This window comes from Podarcis raffonei, chromosome 14, assembly GCF_027172205.1.
Source record: "Podarcis raffonei isolate rPodRaf1 chromosome 14, rPodRaf1.pri, whole genome shotgun sequence".
Taxonomy (NCBI): domain Eukaryota; kingdom Metazoa; phylum Chordata; class Lepidosauria; order Squamata; family Lacertidae; genus Podarcis; species Podarcis raffonei.
This window is the reverse complement of record NC_070615.1, coordinates 53,161,613-53,182,781: the sequence shown is the minus strand read 5'-3', so window position 1 is coordinate 53,182,781 and position 21,169 is coordinate 53,161,613. Positions and strand designations below refer to the sequence as shown.

General features: G+C 55.8%; 2 protein-coding genes across 4 annotated transcripts in view; one reads left to right on the top strand and one right to left on the bottom strand.

The window, feature by feature from the left end:
• CREBBP (CREB binding protein) overlaps window positions 1–5,560 on the top strand; it is a 70,467-nt gene extending 64,907 nt beyond the window's left edge. For both annotated transcript variants that reach the window (XM_053365759.1, XM_053365758.1), the window contains 5 exons: window positions 150–315; window positions 928–1,095; window positions 1,632–1,793; window positions 1,964–2,245; window positions 3,229–5,560. In XM_053365759.1, coding sequence (XP_053221734.1) covers window positions 150–315; window positions 928–1,095; window positions 1,632–1,793; window positions 1,964–2,245; window positions 3,229–5,454 — 3,004 coding nt within the window. In that variant the 3' untranslated portion in view covers window positions 5,455–5,560. The remainder of the gene's footprint in view (window positions 1–149; window positions 316–927; window positions 1,096–1,631; window positions 1,794–1,963; window positions 2,246–3,228) is intronic.
• Window positions 5,561–8,784: 3,224 nt separating this feature from the next.
• On the bottom strand, window positions 8,785–21,169 carry SLX4 (SLX4 structure-specific endonuclease subunit). 2 transcript variants are annotated; one of them, XM_053365760.1, is made up of 14 exons: window positions 20,890–21,169; window positions 20,508–20,708; window positions 20,039–20,180; window positions 19,387–19,608; window positions 17,394–17,602; window positions 16,500–16,792; window positions 14,404–14,620; window positions 14,157–14,245; window positions 13,701–13,847; window positions 13,008–13,177; window positions 11,362–12,854; window positions 11,043–11,148; window positions 10,503–10,946; window positions 8,785–9,528 (listed from the first exon to the last, which is right to left on the bottom strand). In XM_053365760.1, the coding sequence occupies exons 1-14, from the start codon at window positions 21,152–21,154 to the stop codon at window positions 9,207–9,209; spliced, it is 4,320 nt and encodes a 1,439-aa protein (XP_053221735.1). In that variant the 5' UTR covers window positions 21,155–21,169; the 3' UTR covers window positions 8,785–9,206. The 2 variants fall into 2 exon arrangements, with proteins under 2 accessions (XP_053221735.1, XP_053221736.1); XM_053365761.1 differs by lacking the exons at window positions 8,785–9,528; window positions 11,043–11,148 and having other exon boundaries at window positions 10,813–10,946.

Genomic DNA, 21,169 nt, shown 5'->3' with positions numbered 1-21,169 from the left:
GGCCCAAGGCATCCCTGGGCAGTAAGTCTGAGAAAGCACAGCCTTGTGTCATTGGCCTGCAACTGAGCAGTTTCCCAGCAGAGGCCATCCTGAGATCCTTTGCGGGACAGTCCTTAACTGGGATGCTTCTGCTTTTGTGCGGCATCCAGGTACGTGACGGGCCACATCTGGGCCTGCCCCCCGAGTGAGGGGGATGATTACATCTTCCACTGCCACCCTCCTGACCAGAAAATCCCCAAGCCCAAGCGCCTGCAGGAATGGTACAAGAAGATGCTGGACAAGGCCTTTGCGGAGAGGATCATTCATGACTACAAGGTGAGGGGGAAGGGGGGCTGGTTGCTGGTGCAGCTGGGAGGCAGGCTGGCCAGGCCTCTCTGAGATTAAGGCTCAGCTCCTTCAGGCTAAGAGGGGGGTTGTTGTTTTTAAGCATCCATATTAGAAATTTTAAAAGCAGCTAATTTGGCATCTTAGTATTTTAGGGAATTCCCTGTTTAGGGAATTTTTAAATGTTTGATCATGTTTTTAAAATTTTGTTGGGAGCCGCCCAGAGTGGCTGAGGAAACCAGTGGCTGGGGTATAAATAAATTATCATTATCATCATCTACTTATTATTATTTAAATGAAAAGGAGTATTTATTTTATGACCTTCAGCACAGTGGCATGTAGTTTTTTCACAAATGCCTGGTGTGCGATAGGCTTTGGCTGCAATCCTAAACCCATCTGCTGGGGAATAAGGCCGTTTAGCAGAGCAGACACTCAAAAGATAGTGAACAAGCCGAAATGAGACATAGGAAAGAGCCTACAAGTACTAGGAACCAGATTGTGCTAAAGGAGCCTCACCCTGTAGGATCCTGGGCCTCTGCTGCATCTGCTGGGGGTGTCATCCTTTCCGCCATCGTAACTAAGCCTCTCGTGGTGTTTTTGCAGGACATCTTCAAGCAAGCAACGGAGGACCGGCTGACAAGTGCCAAGGAACTGCCTTACTTTGAGGGTGACTTTTGGCCCAACGTGCTGGAAGAGAGCATTAAGGAGCTGGAACAAGAGGAGGAGGAGAGGAAGAAGGAGGAAAGCACGGCAGCCTGCGAAACAACGGAGGTGACTGGAGTCCTGAGCGCTGTGGGAGGCTGGGAGGTTTCTGCTGGTCTGCTTTGAAATCAGGCCGCCTTGGCTCCTTGGGGCAGGCAGAAATTCCGTGAGTGAGAATAACAGGCACATGTCATTCTCCCAGCTCCAGAGCTGATCAGAGAATCCAGGGCAAGTTCTAGACTGGGGCAGCCCTTCCCTGGGAGGAGCCAATGGGGTGTGCGGGGGCGGGACATCCTGAAGCCTGAACAAATCAGAATGCCTCCCTGAAAAAAGGGTGATTAATAAATTCTTTCTACCTGGCTTTCCAGGGTGTGAGTTCCTCCTAAAATTTGATTAAATGGGAAATGGCATTCTTCAGGCAGTTACTCCTGCCCCCGCCCCTATTCATTCAGATCTCTGTCCCTCTTGATTGCACACCCTCCTGTTTCTCTGTGAGCGTGAGATGCGCTGTGTCGTTCCCCCTCCTCCCCACGCCATCAGGCGGAGGCTCCTTTGCCTGCCTTGGCGGGAGGAGCTGCTGAGCCCTTTCTGCGTCCGCCTTGCAGGGGAGTCAGGGGGACAGCAAGAACGCCAAGAAGAAGAACAACAAGAAGACCAACAAGAACAAGAGCAGCATCAGCAGAGCCAACAAGAAGAAGCCCACCCTGCCCAGCGTCTCCAATGACCTCTCCCAGAAGCTGTACGCCACCATGGAGAAGCATAAGGAGGTACCTGCAGACGCCCTTCCCTCTCTCTCCCTCCCTCCCTCCCTCTGCACTGGCTTGGGGCATCCATGGGAAGGCAGGTGGGGGGCTGCGAGGGGCAGGGAGCCCCTTCCCCAGGCCCCACCTCGGAGGTGTCTTGGGGCTCACCTGTCCCTTGGCCTGCGCACCTGCAGGTCTTTTTTGTCATCCACCTGCACGCCGGGCCCGTCGTCAACACCTTGCCCCCCATCGTGGATCCAGACCCGATGCTCAGCTGCGACCTGATGGACGGCCGGGACGCCTTCCTCACCTTGGCCAGAGACAAGCACTGGGAGTTCTCTTCGCTGCGCCGTTCCAAGTGGTCCACGCTCTGCATGCTGGTGGAGCTGCACACGCAGGGCCAGGACCGCTTCGTCTACACCTGCAACGAGTGCAAGCACCACGTGGAGACCAGGTGGCACTGCACAGTCTGTGAGGTGAGCCCCTGCCGGCTGCTGGGGGGGGGGCTCCTGGGGCTCCTGGCCTCCGTGGCACCTGCTGGCCAGAGGGCTCCGGGCTCCAGGGATGGCATCACATCCTTGCTTGGGGAACGCACACAGTTGAGGGCATGGACAGGAAGTGTGTTCTGCCTTGCTGTAGAAAGACTCTTCTGCAAGGCAAGGCAGCCTCTTTCTCCCAGTTGAGTAGGGAGGGGGCAGAGGCTTCCCAGAGAGCCTCTGGATGTTTTCATTCCTGTTTTCTCAATAGCATTGCTTAGTACGAAGCACTTTGATCCTTTCTTCTCTCCTGCGCCTTGGGGCATCTCCCTCAGGCCAGACAGCCTTCTGCATTGCGGAGAGGCTCATGGGCCTTCGTTTCCCCTTCCAGTGTCCTTGGCAATTAACTGGGTGGCTCCTATGACAAGGACAGACAACCCGCTTTCTCAAGTTGCGTGTGTGGAATGCTGTCTGTTTCAGGGGGACAGTTTTTGTTTTCATGTTTTAAAAACTGACCACAAGCAACTACACGTCACAGTTGTATTTGGCTCTGAAGTCCACAAAGTTGGCCCCCTTGGGAAGTTGTGGACTCTCCTTCCTGGGAGGTTTTTAAGCAGAGCTTGGATGGCCATCTGTCAGGGAAGATTTAGCTGAGATTCCTGCTTTGCAGGGGGTTCCCTGGCAATGGCCCTCAGGGTCCCCTCCAGCTCTACAACGCTATGATTCTATGAAACAACATAATTCCATGAAATAAATGTGCCTCCTTGTCTAAAGGATGTGCATCTTGGTTGCTTTCAGTTGCAGGGCTGACTTTGGAACTCTCTTGGGTGGTTGGGCCAAGCCGGGAGTGTGGCCCAGCCTGAGACACCACTTGTGTGAGGGACGGGGTTTGAGGACCCCCAGGTCCCCTCGGCGGTCTGGTCTCCCTCGTGTGTGTGCCCTGTTTGAGCTCTGACTTTTGCCTCCCTCCCCTCCGCTTCCAGGATTACGACCTCTGCATCAACTGCTACAACACCAAGAGCCACGAGCACAAGATGGTCAAGTGGGGCCTGGGCCTGGACGACGACAGCAACAGCCAGGGGGAGCAGCAGTCCAAGAGCCCCCAGGAGTCTCGCCGCCTCAGCATCCAGCGCTGCATCCAGTCCCTGGTGCACGCCTGCCAGTGCCGCAACGCCAACTGCTCGCTGCCGTCCTGCCAGAAGATGAAGCGGGTGGTGCAGCACACCAAGGGCTGCAAGCGCAAGACCAATGGCGGCTGCCCCGTCTGCAAGCAGCTGATCGCCCTGTGCTGCTACCACGCCAAGCACTGCCAAGAGAACAAGTGCCCCGTGCCCTTCTGCATCAACATCAAACACAAGCTCCGCCAGCAGCAAATCCAGCACCGGCTGCAGCAGGCGCAGCTCATCCGCCGCAGGATGGCCACCATGACCACCCGCAATGTGCCTCAGCAAAGTTTGCCTTCTCCTACCTCAGCCACGCCGGGGACCCCCACGCAGCAGCCAAGCACCCCGCAGACGCCCCAGCCCCCGCCCCAGCCCTCGCCCGTCAACATGTCGCCAGCCGGCTTCCCTCCCGGGGCAAGGACTCAGCCTCCGCCCCCCATCTCCGCCGGCAAGGCTGCTCCCCAGGCCCAGGCCCCCCCACCGCCCGCCCAGCCACCCCCCGGAGCCGTGGAAGCCGCACGGCAGATCGAGATTGAGGCGGCCCAGCAGCAGCAGCAGCAACAGCAGCTCTACCGGGTGAGCAGCAACGGCTTGCCTCCTGCCCGCGCAGGAATGGGGAGCCCGGCTGTGGGCGCCGTGAACCCCCTGCAGGCGGCTGGCATGAGCGTGCCCCGGCCCAGCTCTGTGAGCGGCCCCCTCATGCCCAGCATGCCAGCCGGGCAGTGGCAGGCGGCCCCCTTGGCCCCGCAGCAGCCCCTGCAGCCCGGCATGCCCCGGCCATCCCTGCCCCTCGCCACGCCGCAGGCAGGGCCCGGCCCCCGCATGCCGGGCGTCCAGCAGCCCCCTCGCAGCATCCCCCCCAACGCCGCTCTGCAGGAGCTGCTACGGACTCTGAAGTCTCCCAGCTCCCCACAGCAGCAGCAGCAGGTGCTCAACATCCTGAAGTCCAACCCGCAGCTCATGGCGGCTTTCATCAAGCAGAGAACAGCCAAGTACGTAGCAAACCAGCCTGGCATCCAGCCCCAGCCCCAGCCAGCACTGCAGCAGCAGCAGCAGCAGCCCCCACCGCCCCCGCCCCCGCCGGCAGGCCTGCACCCTCAGACCGGCTTGCAGAACCTGAGCGCCCTGCAGGCAGGCGTCCAGCGGCCAGGCGTCCCACTGCAGCAGCCGGGAATGGGGGGCTTGAGCCCCCAGGGCCAGCCCATCAGCATCATGAACCCGGCCCACGGCGCTGGCATGGCCAACATGAGCCCGCAGTACCGGGAGATGATCCGCAGGCAGTTGCTGCAGCAGCAGCAGCAACAACAGCAGCAGCAGCAGCAAGGAGGGGCTGGGCTGGCTGCGCACGGCCAGTTCCCACAGCCGCAGGGCCCGGGCGGAGGCTACTCGCAAGCCATGCAGCAGCAGCGGATGCAGCAGCAGCAGCAGCAGCACCTCTCCATCCAGGCGGGGGGCCTGGGCCAAATGGCCCCGTTGGGACAGCTGAACCAAATGGGGGGGCAGCCCGGCCTTGGGGGGGCTGAGGGCAGCGCCAACATCCAGCAGGCCCTGCAGCAGCGGATCCTCCAGCAGCAGCAGATGAAGCAGCAGATGGGCTCCCCGGGGCAGCCCAACCCCATGAGCCCCCAGCAGCAGCAGCAGCAGCAGCAGCACCTGCTCTCAGGACAGACGCAGCCGGCCCCCCACCTCCCTGGGCAGCAGCAGCAGCAGCTCAGCGCCTCCCTCAGCAGCCAGGTGCGGTCGCCCGCCCCGGTCCAGTCCCCGCGGCCCCAGTCGCAGCCGCCACATTCCAGCCCGTCCCCCCGGATCCAGCCCTCGCCGCACCACGCCTCCCCGCAGACTGGCTCCCCGCACCCGGGGCTGGGGGCCGTGGCGGCCCTGGCCGGCCCCCTGGACCAGCAGGGGCACCTGGGCACCCCCGAGCAGCAGAGCGCCATGCTGCCCCAGCTCAACCCGCCCAACAGGAACGTGCTGCCCAACGAGCTGTCCCTGGTGGGCGACACTACAGGGGGGGACACGCTGGAGAAGTTTGTGGAGGGCTTGTAGCGGCCGTCCTCCCAGGCCTGGACCTTCGGCTCCCCAAACACGGACCTCTCCGCGCTCGAGGGCAACCGGGATGGGGCTGGTCTGTCCTGGACCCACCGGAGGATGAATTGCTGTTAAAAAAACAAACAAAGAATATATAAATATATATATTTTTTGTTAAAGCCAGCCAGGTGTGGTTAAAATATCTGGTCTCTCTTTGTTGTTCTTGTTGTGGGGGGGGGGGCGGGTTGTTTGTTTTTTTAGTTGTTAACTGTTTGTTGACTTTGCTTTTTTAAAGGGGGAGAACAAGTCCATTATAGTCATATTTTTATTTGTACTTTCAAGACTAAGCATTTGTGTTTTAACAGAGAAGAACAATAATCTTCAGAAACGGATTCCTCAAATAATGCCACATTCTAATGTATCCTGCTCACTTTCTGGCATTTGGCAGAAAGGGTTTTTTAAAATTCTATATTGAACTCTGCAGGTATTTGAAGTATTATCGCCCCTGGAAAAGATGAGAACGGACTCTCGTGCTCGCGCACACACACACAGACATACCTGTGTTGCAATGTAGAAATCGTTGCTTTGTTTCTCGGATAAAAACTGGTTTTAGATTTACAAAGAAATGAAATAAAATAGGGATGATCACTTCTTAGGCCATGCTAATTTTAATACAGAAGAAGCATATTCTTTTCTTTAATTCATCGATGTGAAACTTGAAATGAGGAAAAGCAATTATAGTGTAAATCATGCAAGTTCTAGAATTACTATAAATATGAAAAATGCAAGAAGATTCAATCACTGTATAGAATGGGAGGGGGGAACAAAACTCATTTCTTACTTCTATAGCATATTGTTAAATAAACTGCAACAGACAAAAGGGTGGTCCTTCTTGAATTCATGTACATGGTATTAACTTAGTGTTTGGATTTTTTGTTATGAAAAATGCTGTTTTCAACATTGTATTTGGACTATGCATGTCTTTTTCCATTGTATATAAAGTATTGCTTAAAAGTGATATAAATTACTGAAGTTTTTAACATGTATTCTGTTCTTCAAAACCCATGTAAGAATGTTTAAGGTTTTTATTTATTTATATATATATTTTGGATCATGTTCTTTGTAAGACATGGCTAATTATTCACTCATCACATAGACCCAGCCAGCGGTACCTTGCAAACAGCATATCTGGTCTACAGAGCCCATCTGTGTGTGCCTACAAAAGGGACAGAGAAGGGCAGCCATAGGTTTCACAGTGGTTTAGTATTTGGAGATGTTCATTCGTAAGTGTTAAGTGGAATAAAAAAAATATCTTTGCTTTTTCTAAAAATCAAAAACATTAATTTTGACAAAAGACCACCAATTGGGAGTTAAACATTAATTTTAGGATCCAGGAAATTCACCCAATACAAATTCCTGATTTGAAAACCAAGGGCAAAATTCAGGGCTTTCTGTGCAGTAACTGATGCAAGCAGTCCTCTTCGATGATGTTGGACAAGCCAGTATCACTTGGGAGGCTGCTGCTGCTGCGAGCCTCTTGCCTCATCTGTAGAATCCAATTTTTTTGGCCAGGAAATGGTTATAAACAAGTTGCCTTTTTCATGTGTTGAACATCTGACTTGCTTGGTTTTGAACGTGAAATACGTGCTTCCTTCTATCTTTGTGTTGGAATAGGAACCCAAACACACAAGTCTTTCCCAATGCTAACTGCAGTCGTGTCGTCTCTGATTTTCTAAACTGGACATCTGCACACCAGACAGCTGGCGCTTTGGGTTCCTCTCCCTTGTAACAATCTTCTTCAGCAAGCAAGATGTCCAGTCTGAGCTGTGGTCGGTGGGTACAACCCAAGACATGTTTAAAAGGATGGAAAGCCCTAATGCTGTGTCATATTGTATACGTAAAAAGAAAAGCAAAAACCTATATTTGTGATCAAAAAGGAAGAAACTTGAAATGTGCTGGTGTTTCTAATAAAGCTGGTAAAAAATGCTTCAAGGTGGTTCCAAGTGGCTCAGGGCCCTATTGGGCCAAGTGGAAATTTGCAGGCAACTCCCTCTTCCGACAGCTATTTCTGCCCGGCTTCTGATGTTGAAGCGGAAAAGATAGAAAGCAGCAGCCACCTATTGCATGCAAGCTACCATTTTCCTCTAAGTAGCACATCTCCAGCCTTTGTAGGTGGAAGCAGCCAAAGGATGGACCATCACAAAGTTTTAGTCCTAGGGAGTTTTTAGTTACCTTTCGGGGTTGCGGCTACAGACACCCAAGCGCATTTGATGCGAGTCAGACCGTTTGCATGCATCAGGGCATGTTTCTGCCTAAAAAGGTTTGAAGTGCTAGTGTGAAAAAGAAAGGGTAGATTCCTCATCAACTACCGCCCCCGCCCCCGCCCCCCCCCCCCAAAAAAACCTCATAAACTTACTGGTTAAAAGGCTGCTTGTGTGTTCTATATAGAATCCCTGCTAGAGCTAGTTAAAAGTCCAAGAACAAGTGAGAATTTGCAGTGCTCTTGGCTAGAGAGACATCACAGCTTTACAACAAACAACTTGCACTGAATGCTAGTCCTGTGAAGGGCATCTTAGACAGCCCACCAAAGTTCTTAAGGACAAGTGATTCTCGGAAGAGGCAGCCAGTTTTATGCTAGAAAGAGTACAAGGCCAAAATGGCAATCCATTCGATCCTGAGCTTCCCGCACTCTTCCCTTTGGGAGATGCCTGTGCAGGCAAAAGGGCCTGTTGCAGAAGCACAGCCACCGGGAACAACGGCATGTGCATCATTTAAAAACAAATCCAGGCTCCAGTACAGACTAAATGGCAGGAACAATATAAAGCCTGTCTCCTGCTCAAGAGTAAGCTTAAGATTGCCAACCCGTTTTTGTGCACAGTACAAACACTTCCTCAACTCCATCCTTATAGAGTCAAACCTTGGTTCTCAAACGGCTCCGTTATCGAACGTTTCGGCTCCCGAACGCTGAAAACCCAGAAGTAAATGCTCCCATTTTCAAAGGTTTTTCAGAACCCAAACGTCTGACTCGGCTTCCGTTTTGAGTTTCCCTATTGAATTGAGGCTTCCACTTTCAGTTTTTGAATGTTTCAGAAGTCTTCTGGAACAGATTATGTTCGAAAACTGAGGTTCTACTGTATATGAGCAGCTAGAAATGCAAGCCCCAATTCTCCCCCCTTGGGACCAGCCCCTCGCACCAGACCACCCTCCAAAAGATGTGGGTTGCACAGCACTTGCTGGAGCTGACTGCAGTTGTCCAGACGACAGAGAAAGCTGCAAGTTGGGAGCAGCCTGAGGAAACCTCTCGCTGTTCAATCGCTTTTAGTGAAACATTTTTATTACACAGGCATGTTACACCCACATGTTTAATGGTTGGCACAGATCAACGGGTACAGAGGGATGCTCAAGGTGAGCCACACCTAACAACCCATAATCTTGGCCAGCAAACACAGGCCGAGACGCGGCGGCAGCTGCACCTGCAATGAGGAGGCCCTGAAGCAACTGCAGTGTGTTTCAGCGTCTCTCTTCGCTCCCCCTCAAGCCGCTCCAGGGACCTGCTCTGTACAGATTTGAACTGACGGCCACCAAAGAAGCTGTTTTCCCCCATGGAGGAGCACAGTTCAGTCCGAGTGCATGATCTAAGCGGAAGGCTTAGTCATGTCTTTGCCACAGCTCTTCCAGTCAAAGAAAAATCACACACGCACGGAAGTGATAAGAGGCAGCTGAGTGGGCAAAGCACCGGCAGTTCCACCATCAAGGCCCATAGAAACTCCTCAGAACCGCCGTCTCCGCTTTTTGGAGTGCCGTTGCTTCTCCCTCCGGGCTTCTGCAGTTGTGAAGGTAATGCAGTGCGCGTCGAGGAAGTCCATCAGCTTGCCCATCGCAATCTTGACGCCGCTTTCCTTCAGTTCTGCCTGCAGCCCAGCCAACTCAATGGGCTGGTACAGGAGGATTTGGCGGCAAAGAGCTGGCTTGGAGGTGAGGTGGCGCCGCAAGGCTTCTACTTTGTGTGCCTCGCGGGCTGCAGCCTGAGAAGCCGGGACGGGCTCCTCCTCTTCCTCCTCGACCAGCGAGCCGAACTCCATTGAAGAAGAGCTGAGAGAGAGAGAGAGAGGGGGGGGGGGTCAGAAGCTCTTCCCTTCACTGGCCCTTTGCGAGGAGTCAGGGACACACCACTGCTCTGGCCAGAGGACCAGGCGCCACACAAGGAGAAAACATAGGAGGCAGATTGTTGGCAATTTAGCAGACTGGGAAGCAGGTTTTGAGTTATTTACTCATTTCATAAAATGTATACATCACTAGACTGTAAACCACTTTGAGGTTTAAAGTTTTTTTTTAACAGAATAAAACAATAAAATGACCAGTAAACGGTAAACAAAACAATAACATTACCAGTAAAACATTCAATAAACTAAAACCAAATTTAAACACACACTCCTATTCTGCGTGTCCAGACAGGCTCATCTAAAGAGGAACGGTTTTAGCAGGTTCCAAAAAGAGGACCGTGAAGGCTCTTGCCTTGTGTCCAGTGGCAGGGAGTTCCAAAGTGTAGGTGGAGCCACGCTAAAGGATTGGAGTTCTTAAGAAGGCAGAACAAGATGCAAGGGACTGAATGTGGGGCCTTCTGCATGCAAAGAAGGTGTTCTGCCCTGCCCTTCCCAAACCCTGTTGCAGCAAAAGTAGCGGCCTGCCTGGGCACCATTGGAAAACCACTCCAGCCTGGCTCTGGGCACACAAATCCGCTTCCTAAGTCTCTCTGCCCTTGCTGTGTTTCTAAAGAAGCCCTGATTCCTCCTGGGACAGCGATGTTAGACAGTGGGCCAAGGCTGCTATGAAAACTCAAGAGAGGGCAGAAGAGCAGGGGGGGGGGGCTGGTTTCAGCTCCTGAGCAAATTCCCACTGAGCAGATTATGTGGAGACAGAGGGACAGGACACAGTTTCAAGGGGTGAGAAAGGCTGGGTTTGGGTTTTGGCAGCCCGGCCATTGTCTGGGCAGCTGCGTTCAGCGGCCTTTTCTGGCCAGAGGGAGCCAGCAGGAAGGAGCATGCCACCCCCAGCCAGCCTCCTACCTCTGGGATGCTACGGACACATCACTACCAGTCCCTGAAGACGCAGTCGATTCCTGGGAGGCCGTGGGCGCCGAGGCCTTGGTGCTTCCTCCAGGGGGAAATCCTGTTGGAAGTGAGGCTGTCCCCTGAAGCCGCTCTGAAGCGGGGGGCTCAAGCCCCGCACGGCCTCCGCCAGAAGGATCCCTAAATCTGCCGACAGCCTGGCTTCCCTGAGCGCCCTGGCAAGGCTCAGCAGATCCGGGCAGCCGCTTGCCAACGGGGCTGGAGGCGATGGCCAGCCTCGGCTTCCTCGGGACTGGCTGGGCTGGGCTGTGGGGCAAGGCCAGCTGGGAGGCCACAGCCGCCTGTTCCTGGGGGTTGGCTCTGGCCCCTTGGTGAGTGTACTGAAATATCTCCTTCAGCTTCAAGATCATCTTCCGCTTTGGGAGAGCACGGACTCCAAACCTGAGAAGAAACAAGAGACAGGCGGTCACAGGGGCAAATGCTGCAGCCTTTCTCTCCCTGCTGGAGGAGCCTGCCCCCCCCCCCGACAGCACCCACCTGTGCAGCTCCTTCTTCAGCTTTGGGGTCTCCATGATGGAGTAAGATGGCATTGGGGTGGGCGGAGCTGCCCTCGGCGTCTCGCTCCCGGCCTCAAAGGCAAGATCTGGAACAGAGCAAGGTGGGCGCAGCCCTCAGGAGGTTTAGCTGGGTTGCCCGGCGAGGGGAAGGTGTCCAGCAGGGCCAAAGGGGCTTTGCCAGGGGGTGGTGGTCTGGGCACCAAGCGGCCAGAGAGCCAATGCCACACAGCACAAGCCCAGAGCCCCATGCCAAGTGCTCCCCACCCTCGGCTCCCCCCGGGCCCAGAGCGGCCACTTACCAGGCGTTCTCTGGGTCAGAGGAAAGACCTCGCTGCTATCGGAGTCTTCTCCTGTCGAAGCACCCCTCTCTCCAAAGTGGGGGGCAGCTGCTCCCCCAGTAATGGGACTCCTAGCTGGCGGAGTCCCCAGTGGGGTTGGGGCACTTGCTGTCAGAAAAAGAAGGCTGTCCCCTTCCTCCGAGCGACACAGGGAGCCCTCCCCAGGCACAAGGGGGCTGCTCTGGGGCCAAGGGGCTGCTGAATCGAGCTCCTCTTTGCTGTCGCCCACGACCACCACGGGGCTTCTGGCAGGCTTCTTCCGGGCAGGCGGGGGTCCCAACAGAGGCAGCCTGGTAGCGGAGCTGCAGGTGGGTGGGCTCTCTCCAGCCCCTTTAGACCCCTGCTCCTCAGTCCCGGGGGCCAAGGTGGAGCTGCAGCCGCCCAGCAGAGGAGTGTCCGGCACTCTCCAACTGGAGGCCTCTTCCCAGCTCTCTTCTCCATTGCTGGCCAGCCTCAGAAGCAGAGGACTTCCTCCACCAGCGTCCCAAAGCTCCCCAGGACCCACCTCACGGGCGGGTGGCAGGGACGGCCTCTGCCCACTGGAAACATCTGCCCTCCCTTGGCTCGACTGAGACTGCAAGGCCCCTGTGCGTGGCCCAGAGAGGGCCGCTCCGGCAAGCTCTGCCTCTTCATCAGAATCCAAGAGCACAATGGGGCTGTCCTCCGAGGCCCCACAGCTGCCTGGGCTGCAGCCAGGACCTGGGCTCTTGTTCCGCGCAGGCCGCTCCAACTCGCTGTTCGGAGGGGGAGAGAACAGGCCCTGAGTGCTCAGAGAGAGGAGTGCCAAGGGGCTGGCGGGTGATGCCGGCCTCCGTTTGGGAGAGGAGGATCCCAGGGGCAAGAGGTCCCTCGGTGGCCCCTGGAGGAGGCCGGGAAATCCCTGAGACGCAGGGCCTGGGCTGGCTGCACTGCCCCTCTGCTCCTTGGCACAACGGCTCTGCTGAGAGAGCCCAGAGCAGTCACCCCAGGTGGCAGGAAACAGGACTGCCGAGTGCTCATGCTGCTCTGAATTCTCCATCTGGGGCACTCTTGTGGGGGCAGCTCTGGGGGGGTGCCCTGTGTCACTGGCAGCAGCAGATGGCAACTGGGACTGTTCCAGGCAGAGGCTTCCTTTCCACTCTGCCGTGGCTGCCCTGCCCTCTGCAGGCTCCCGTGGCACCTTCCTGGGGTCAGCGGCTCCCTTGCAGACGACGAGCCCATCGTGGGCAGCTCTGCGCTGGGTGGCAGCAAACTCGTAGATCTGCTCCAGCTCCTGCTCGCCCACTTCCTCGCTGTCGGCTTCCTCCGGCTGTCCGCCCTGCAGGAAGGCTTCTTCCTCTTCGTCCAACCACATGGATTTCAGGAGCCCCTCAAAGGTCTTGGCTCTGTCCTCTCCTGCCTCCTCTGCAGCTCCAGGAGCCCCCGGGCCAGGCTGGCAGCCACGGCAGACGCCAGCCAGTTCCGTCACTCCAAACCTGAAACAAAAGACGTGCGTGCAAATGCGCTTCCAAGAGAGGGGGGGAAATGTCTCCATCAGGCGTCAAAGCGGAAGTCAGCCTGGGGGAGCAGGGAGCAGGGCCCAATCCAGTTGCAGCAAGGAAAACACCAGGAAGAAGCAGCCCACCAACCTCCTGGCCAAAGCAGCCACTTCCGACAGCACATGGCGAGGGACGGAGACGTCGGCCGTGTAAAGGTAGCTCAGGAACACGCCCAGGGCCTCCTTCGACACATCGCTCAGCAGCACCCGGCGGGTCCCTGCGCCCCCTTCTTCAGCCACGAGGAAACCTTCGCAGCCAGCCTGGCAAGAGACGGAGGACTCTGGAGCAGCCAGCAGACTGGGGCACCTGCTTTGAGCATCATTCCCTCTTGCCAAAGTGCCCCTAAGCAGCCTGGCTGCAGGCCTGCAGGGAGAGCTTGCTCCTCTTCCTTGGACGAAAGGCAAGCTCCAATCCCTCCCCCCTTCCTCTCGCCCTTTTTGGCACCTGCCTCCCTTGGTCCTTCTTGCCTCCTCTCACCCCATACGCCCTCCTGCACAAGGAGCTCTTGCCTGCAACAGCGCATGGCTGCTGGGTTCTCTGCGGAGGAGACCCTCCTCTCCTGTGGCTCCTGCGTTGGAGCGGCAAGACCCAAAGGCTGCAGCAGATTCCATCACCCTCCCCCAGGCAGGCAACACGGCTGGGCTTCCTCCTCAAATCTCAGCCAACATGAAGAGTAAACGGCAAGGGCAAAGTCTCGTCCCTTGCCTGATACCCACAGACCCAGAACCCAGGCCAGGAACAAGAAGACCCCTCGGGGTGATGTGCCCAGCCGCTCATCCTTACCATTTCCATCAGCTGTGGGCACCGTGCATAAAGCACAAACAGGTGCGCGTAGAGGAGCTCCCCAGTGTCCACCTGAAACTGGACGTCACTCAGGTGAGGGTTGTTCACCATCCCTCTGAAGGCATCAGCCAAGGAGCCCAGCGGGAGCTGAGACAGAGAGAGAGAGAGAGAGAGAGAGAGAGAGAGAGAGAGAGAGAGAGAGAGAATGGCCACACTCCACCTCCTGCTCCAGCTCCTTCCTGGAAAACAGCAGGGGCCAAATGGACCTTGAAGAAGGACCGCAGTGGGGCTCAAACCCCCCTCACCCCCCACCCCTCTCATGCAGAGGCACCCAGATTTCCCTTGCGCATCCACAAGGGGCTGAGGGAGGCTTCCTTCCAGGGGGTTTCGGGATCCTCTGCTTCCCAGCTAACAGAGTGCCCCCCCTTCCAACCAAACATGGGGGTCTAACCTTACCATTTGAGGACAGCTCCTTTGGGGCAGTTGCTTCTCCAGTGGTTGGAGAAAACTGCTCTGCGGAACGTCGCCAGAAAGCCAACCTTGACCTGGAGCAAAGGGAGAAAAACACAGGTTCACAATAAGTAACCTGACGACCAGCTCTGGCTCCAGGCAGGTCTCTGCCCCCGTCCGCAGCCCAGACTCCTCTTTGCAGGCTCAGTTCTGCGCTGGCCAGCCCCTTTTCCCCAAGGAAGTCCTTGCTCACCCGGCCCCTCCTGCTGCCACTGGGTGAGGGTCAGCCCTTCTGCTGCCAGCTCCACCAGGTCCTGCAGCGCCTCTGCATCGCCCGGTCGGCCAGGCAGCCTCTCCCTCGAATCTCCAGAGGCGCTTCCTGGGAGAAGAACAGCACCAGCCGGCCCCTGCTCCCTCTCGGCCGGTCTGATAGTCCCCGAGGAGGGCAAAGCCACACCCAGCACGGCTCCCTGGAAAGGAAGGTTTGGGGTGCAGACATGAAGTTTAGCCTCAACACGCCAGAAGGCAGCCCAAATGGCAAAACCCACCATCTCTCAACCCTATATATACGAGAGACGCTTGGGTTGCAAATGTGTTCAATGCAGGATGCACATTCACAACCCGCAGTGGCACATCTGGGCATGCGCGGGTTGCGATTCAGGGTTTCTGCGCATGCACAAAGCACGATTTAGTGCTTCTGCGCATGTGTGACCACCAAAACCCAAAAGTAACGCATTCCAGTACTTCCAGGTTTCAGAGGTCCATAAACCGAAAAAAACGCAACCTGAAGCATCTGTAACCCGAGGTATGACTCTATGTGTATGTGTGTGTGATTTTTATTAAATTTCCTGTTTTACAATTTAAAGTATTCATGTTTACATTCTTAAGATATCAATGACTTCCCTTCTTCTCTTTCCATGGTTCATTTTACATATCACAAATCCCTGCATATTTTACAGAAACTATACCATTCAGTATTTCATTATCACAACCATAACGTATTTACCCTGTTGAATTTATCTAAATGCTGCCAGTGTTTTCAGCTGTACACAGGTCTTTCCCATACATTCAATAAATGTTTTCCAATCTCTTTAAACATATGTTCTTCTTGTTCTCTTATTCTATGTGTTGAGTCTGCAAGCTGCGCATATTCCACAAGTTTAAGTTGCCATTCTCCTTTAGCTGGGACCTCGCTCCTTTTCCATTTCTGGACGGCATCTCTCAACCCTTGTCCAGTCTCCTAGGTGTCTGATCTCAGGCCGAGGAGCGGCGTCTTCCTATCTGCCTGTGGGCAGCCAGCCCCAGAGCACCCAGGGGAAGAGCGAGGCTGGCCCTGAACCGAGGGGGCCATCTCATGTCCAAAACACCCCACCCACCTCCCCTCCCCATTCTGCCTGGAAACCAGAGCCAGCAGAGGACGGGGCTGGGGGCCACCTGCTTCTCCCCACCTCAGGGCAGAGCATCCTGGGCCTGCTGAGACCCCCTCCGTGGTCCAAGGCCCCCCCTCACGCCCCAGAGGCAGCAGCAGGAAGAGACTGGGAACCAGGAGAACAGTCAGATGGAAAGAGAAACAGAATGAAGCACTCCTGTTATACAGAAATCTCCTAATGGGTCCAAACTTCAATGTCTGAAACTCCTGCTAGAGGACAAGGATCTAGAGAGTACGCTAAGGGTGGCCAAATTTAAATATAACTTTAGGTTATATTTTAGTGACCAAGAGTTAATATATTTTTTTAACTGCCGCTATATCTGAATTGTCTCTGTTATATCCAATTGCAATTCAATGTATCTGTATTGTGCTTTATGATTTTCCTGATATTGTAAGTGACCCGGAACTGGTCTGTGACCGTAATAATAAAATTCTATTCTATTCTAGAATTAAGCAAATGTGGAGGCCCCAGAGAATGATAGACATAGATCTGGCCTCAACAGAGCATGTTGAAGCCACCAGTGGCACTTCTGCGAAGCTCCTTGGCTGGGCCAGGGTGCCAGAACCCAGGAGTCCTGGGCTCCGTTGCTCCCTGGCTAGACAGGGATCCTGTGACTCTCCCCTCCGCTCCTCCTCTTCTCTCAAAGAGCTGCTGTGCACAAACTGCACTGGGCTCAGTGGCGCTTTTCGGGGGGGGGGGCTGGAGAGGCCCTTGCTCTGGGCTCTGCAGGAAGGGCAGCCCCAGGATCAACCGCCCAGAAGGAGATCCCGTTTCAAAAGGGCTCTCCAGGCCTGGATCCCGAGCAGGCAGTTCCAGGAACGCCAATGTGCGGATGAGACCCCCTGCACCTTGCCAGCCTGATTACTGAGCACCTAATAAGCAGGCAGGAGTTGGAGCCCCCCCCAACACAGACACCCACCTCCTCGGGCGTCTGCAACAAAACAGAGCGGGTGAAGTCCGTGGCCTGAAAGCTGCCCGGGGGACACAGTCCTGCCAAGGAGCTGGCTTCCCACAAAGAGCCGTGGGTCCCCCCTGCTCCCCGGAACAGCTCAATGAGTTGGCTGGGGGGGAGCTGGGGGGTGCTGGGGAACTCCTCCTCCGCTTCGGAGAGCAGCTGCGCCACACGAGCCTCCATCCTCCGGCGGGCCTCCTGGGGGTCCTGGGCCAGCAGCAGAGGCAGAGGCAGGCCCAGCTTCGCTCGGTTCTTCTTCTCTAGGAAGCAACACACAGGGAACGTGGCTGAGAGCCACGGAGGAAGCCCCTGCCTGCCCCACAGCAAACGCCGCCCAGGCCTCCGAAGGGCAAGGAGGAGAAGCAGGGGGAGGAAGCAGCCCCAGTGCAGCAGGGCCACAGCCTTTCCCCACATCACCCTCTGGGAACAAGGGCATTTCGTCTGAGACACTTCTGTTGAAGGATCCTAGCAGGAGAGAGGCGGAAGGGACCCCAGGGTCATCCAGTCCAACCCCCGCAGTGAAGAAATCGCAACCACAGACATAAATGCAGGAAACGGACATGCTAAAGATCTGGCCTGGGATGAAAGGCACCCAAGAGCTGTAGAAGCCCACTCCCCCCCCCATCAGCTTCCTGGCACAGGAGGCCGAAAGCAGCCCATCTCAGCGCTGGGCTCTTCCTGGAGTCTCAACAGGATGAGAGGCACCAAGGAAAAAGGCAAAAGTTCTCAAGAGAGCTGCAGAATAAGCACATTTCCAGAGGACATAGAAGGAACCCGCGAGTTGCCTTGAGCCCAGATGCAGCCACCAGAGACCTCCCCCGGGGGCCGGTCACCTTCCGCCAGGCCCCGCCCGGAGCTCACCTGCTTTTCGGGGCTTCCTGCTTTGCAAAGCGGTGTCCTGCCTGCTCCCGGCCAGCCGTTTGGTCTTCCCCTCCTCCTCCTCCCCCAAGAGAGAGCGGGACATGGCCATGGCAACCAGCAGATCCTCCGTCGCTCCATCCACCTCGGCCACCGCCTTGCGCTTCTTCGGCAAGCGTTGCGCGGAAGAGGCACCTTTTCGCTTGGAGCTGCTGGACGGGGCAGGAGAGGTCGGTTAACCCAGCTCAGGAGCTGCAGTGGGCAACAGCTGCCCGCCTCCCCAATCTGAGTGGACCACCCTAAGTGTCCTGCAATACTCCTGGCTATGGACCAGGCTGCCTTTCAGAGGGGAGGTGCTCCTATCTCTGCAGACCAGGAAGCTCCCTCCCTGCAGGGCCGCTCCATCTCTAAGCCCAGATCTAGCACCTGAACCACCTCTTCTGATTCAAGCAGAGCTGGGCGGGTGACAACCACCTACTGGCAAGATCTCACTCCTGACGATGACAGCTCCCAGCTGCTTCAGGCAGACATGAAATAGGGCAAGGAACAAGAGGGCAGCAGGAGGCCTCAGGAACTGCCCCGTGGTACCAAGCAGTGCCCTCCCCAAGAAGCACTTTCAAAAAATGGTCTTGGATGCAGCAGCAAAACCGCTGGCCTATGATGTCCCCAGTGCCCCCCTCCCTGGGCCGCTCCAGAAGGACAGCAAGGTCCACAGCGCCAAAAGACAAAGGAAAAGGAGAAGAGGGACCCTTCCCATGACAAGTGTGATGTCAACAGCCAGGGTGACCAAGCCACTTCAGCACCACTGCAGACCAGTATGAAGTAAGCAGCACATAAGCGGTTTTAACGTGTGATATTTTACTGTATTTTTGGTTTCTATTGAAGCCGCCGAGAGTGGCTGGGGAGGCCCAGCCAGATGGGCGGGGTATAAATAATAAATTATTATTATTATTATTATTATTATTATTATTAGCGGCACACAAAACACTACCAAACCATTCTACGTTCTAAATCTTATATTAATACAGTGGTACCTCAGGTTACATACGCTTCAGGTTACATATGCTTCAGGTTACATACGCTTCAGGTTACACACTCCACTAACCCAGAAATAGTGCTTCAGGTTAAGAACTTTGCTTCAGGATGAGAACATAAATCGTGCTCTGGCGGCACGGCAGCAGCAGGAGGCCCCATTAACAAAAGTGGTACCTCAGGTTAAGAACAGTTTCAGGTTAAGTATGGACCTCCGGAATGAATTACTGGTAAGTATTTAACCTGAGGTACCACTGTAATCCAAAAATTGAGAGAAGAAGCTACAAGATCTACAACAAAAGCCACAAATAGAAAACTCATTCAAATTGTGTCCAAAAGGAAGATTCAGTCTTTAAAGTTCCTTTAGCCAGGCTCCTGTAGATATCAATGAAGATAAGTTTGATCAAACGGAGTGTCAGTGATGTTATGCTCAAGGGTTAGACAGGGTGCTGGCGTTTGTCACCTGTTTCGCCCATGAAGAGTCTCAGGCTTCTTCAGTTTTCTGTTTGTGCCTTTTGTAGTAGATCTTGTACCTTGTTCTCTCAATTTTTGGATTATTAATATAAGATTTAGCACATAGAATGGTTTGGTTTGTGTGCCGCTTATGTGCTGCTTGCTTCATACTGGTCTACAACGAGAATTGGCAGCCTAGGTTCATTTCTTCACTACTTCAGCACCACTGAGCAATCCTGAAGGCAGGTCAGCGGTTTTCTCCAAATATGCTACCCTCTCAAGTCCCAAGAGGAGGAGGGCTGCTCAGAACTTGGGGGCCTTCTCAAGAAGGGGAATGGGCGCAGCACCCCCTCCTCCTCTCAAGTGAAGCATGAATTGCACCCCAGGCCCACCCCGTGAACCCCCCCCCCCCGGCTCACTCAAGAGGAGGAAGAGCTTCACTGAGCCAGACTCCACATCCAAGGGAGCCTGGGCCCTGAAGGGCTCTTGCTGGAGGGGACTCTGGACTCACCTCTGGGCAGGTGGGGGGCCAAGGAGCAAGGTCTGCTGTTGCTGCTGCCGTACCGCCTGAAGGAGCAGCGTGGGGGGGACCTCCATCCTGGCAGCGCAGCGCTTCAGGTGGCTGCCCCGGCCCCGGAGGGAGCTGAAGCCCTTTCCGCAGATGGGGCACTCGGGAACAACCGGGCCCCTGGCAGGGGGGGCAGAAGGGGGGCCCTCCAGGTCATCCAGGCACCTGGAGGAAAAGCAGAATCTCTTCAGACAGGAAGCCCTCAGAGGAGAGGAGGACTCCTCCCCACCAGCAGCTCAGCTGCCAAAGCAGCCTTTATTCATATTTGATTGAACTCTTTACAGTAGATTAAATAGAAAAGGAGGGGGGAATGAAAATGTAGTCCATTACAAAACATGTAATATATATGTCAACAGGCTTCTTTTTTCCTTCACATATATATCAGTTCATGAGTCACTATGGTTTTGATAAATGCTTTTCAGCCTTTCCCGAAGAAATGAAAACAAGGCATGGAGCCACCACTGTTTAAGGTGAGGCCCAGGAGAAAATGCAACAGCTGAGCCAGGAGACACGGAGGCAGCCACTCAAGAGCAACAGGGATCGCCTGTCCAGCTGCCCCCATCCCAGCCGTCTGCCCAAACCAAGGAGCCCCCACCTGTTGACATGCTGCTCCCTCCGGACAGAGTTCATGGCAGAGAGGTCCTTCTGGCAGATCTGGCAGAACACCCAGCCGGCCTCCTCCAGGCTTCCCGGCTGCAGCTCCGGATGAGCAGCCCCATGGCATCCCCAGGACTGGACTAGGGGGCAAGAAGAGAGTCAGCCCCAGGCCCCCTGGCTCCCTCAGAGCAGCCTCACCCCCCATACACCCTGGGCGGGGGGCGGGGGCTGTGGTCTGGTGCCTCTGTGGCGCAGGAGGACCCTGGAAAGCATTTTCCAAGCCTCAGCTGTGACATTTGGACAGCGACCAGCTGTGGGACCCAGACCTTCAATCCAGCAAGCAGGCTTGGGCAAGATCCTGTTTTCCTTGGATGCAAACACTGTGAAGGCTCTGCCCATTGCCAACACACACCCCCAACACGTCAATACTGAGTCGGGGCAGGAAACGGGGCAGTCCTGACACTGACCGTCCTGGCAAGCGGGTGGCCTCCTGGCATGGTCCTCCTCCTCCTTCCTGGCTGAGGCGCCGGGCAGCACCAGGGGCTCCAGGGTCACCTGCCCGGATCCCTGCTCCTCCTGCGGCTGCCCCTGCCAGGGGCAGCTGCATCTTCCTCCTCCGCCGCGTCCTCCTTCCTCTGCTGCTGCGTCTCCCGCTCCTGGAGGGGCTCCTGCCGGGGGAAAAACCAGGCGGGCTCCATTTGCTGCTGCAAAGGGAGGAGCTGTCCCCTGTGTGTCCCCCCCTAGGCCCCCCACCCCCCCAGAACTCCCAGAAGCAGGCTGAGACCCCCTCCCCGCGCAGCGCTTATTGGTACGACCCGCCTGAACGAAGCCAAAGGAAGCGGGTCATACCAATAAGCGATGCGGGGGGGAGTCCGGACGCCCCTGAAGGGGCTCCTCCGCCCCCTTCTCCGCCATGCTGGGTCTTCCCGGGGGCCTCAGTCTCGTCTCCGCGGGCAGGACCAGGGGGTGGAGCGTGGCGGCGGCGACCCCCCTGCGGACCCCCCGCCAATTTGAGGCGCCCGCGGCGGGACGCCCGGAACTCGTCCCCCGAGTCGCCCATGGGCGGCGGAGTGCCTACCGCGCATGCGCCGCTCGCGGCCGGAGGACTCGCCATAGAGACGCAGAGGGG

What these genes read in the sequence shown, in the direction of transcription:
- SLX4 (XM_053365760.1), bottom strand. Translation starts at nt 21,154, where the DNA reads ATGGCGAGTCCTCCGGCCGCGAGCGGCGCATGCGCGGTAGGCACTCCG. An exon ending in GTGGCAGCAGGAGGGGCCGG is followed by an intron (nt 14,246 to 14,403) that starts GTGAGCAAGGAC and finishes CCTTTGCTCCAG; the next exon opens with GTCAAGGTTGGCTTTCTGGC. An exon ending in TCTGACCCAGAGAACGCCTG is followed by an intron (nt 11,149 to 11,361) that starts GTAAGTGGCCGC and finishes GCTCTGTTCCAG; the next exon opens with ATCTTGCCTTTGAGGCCGGG.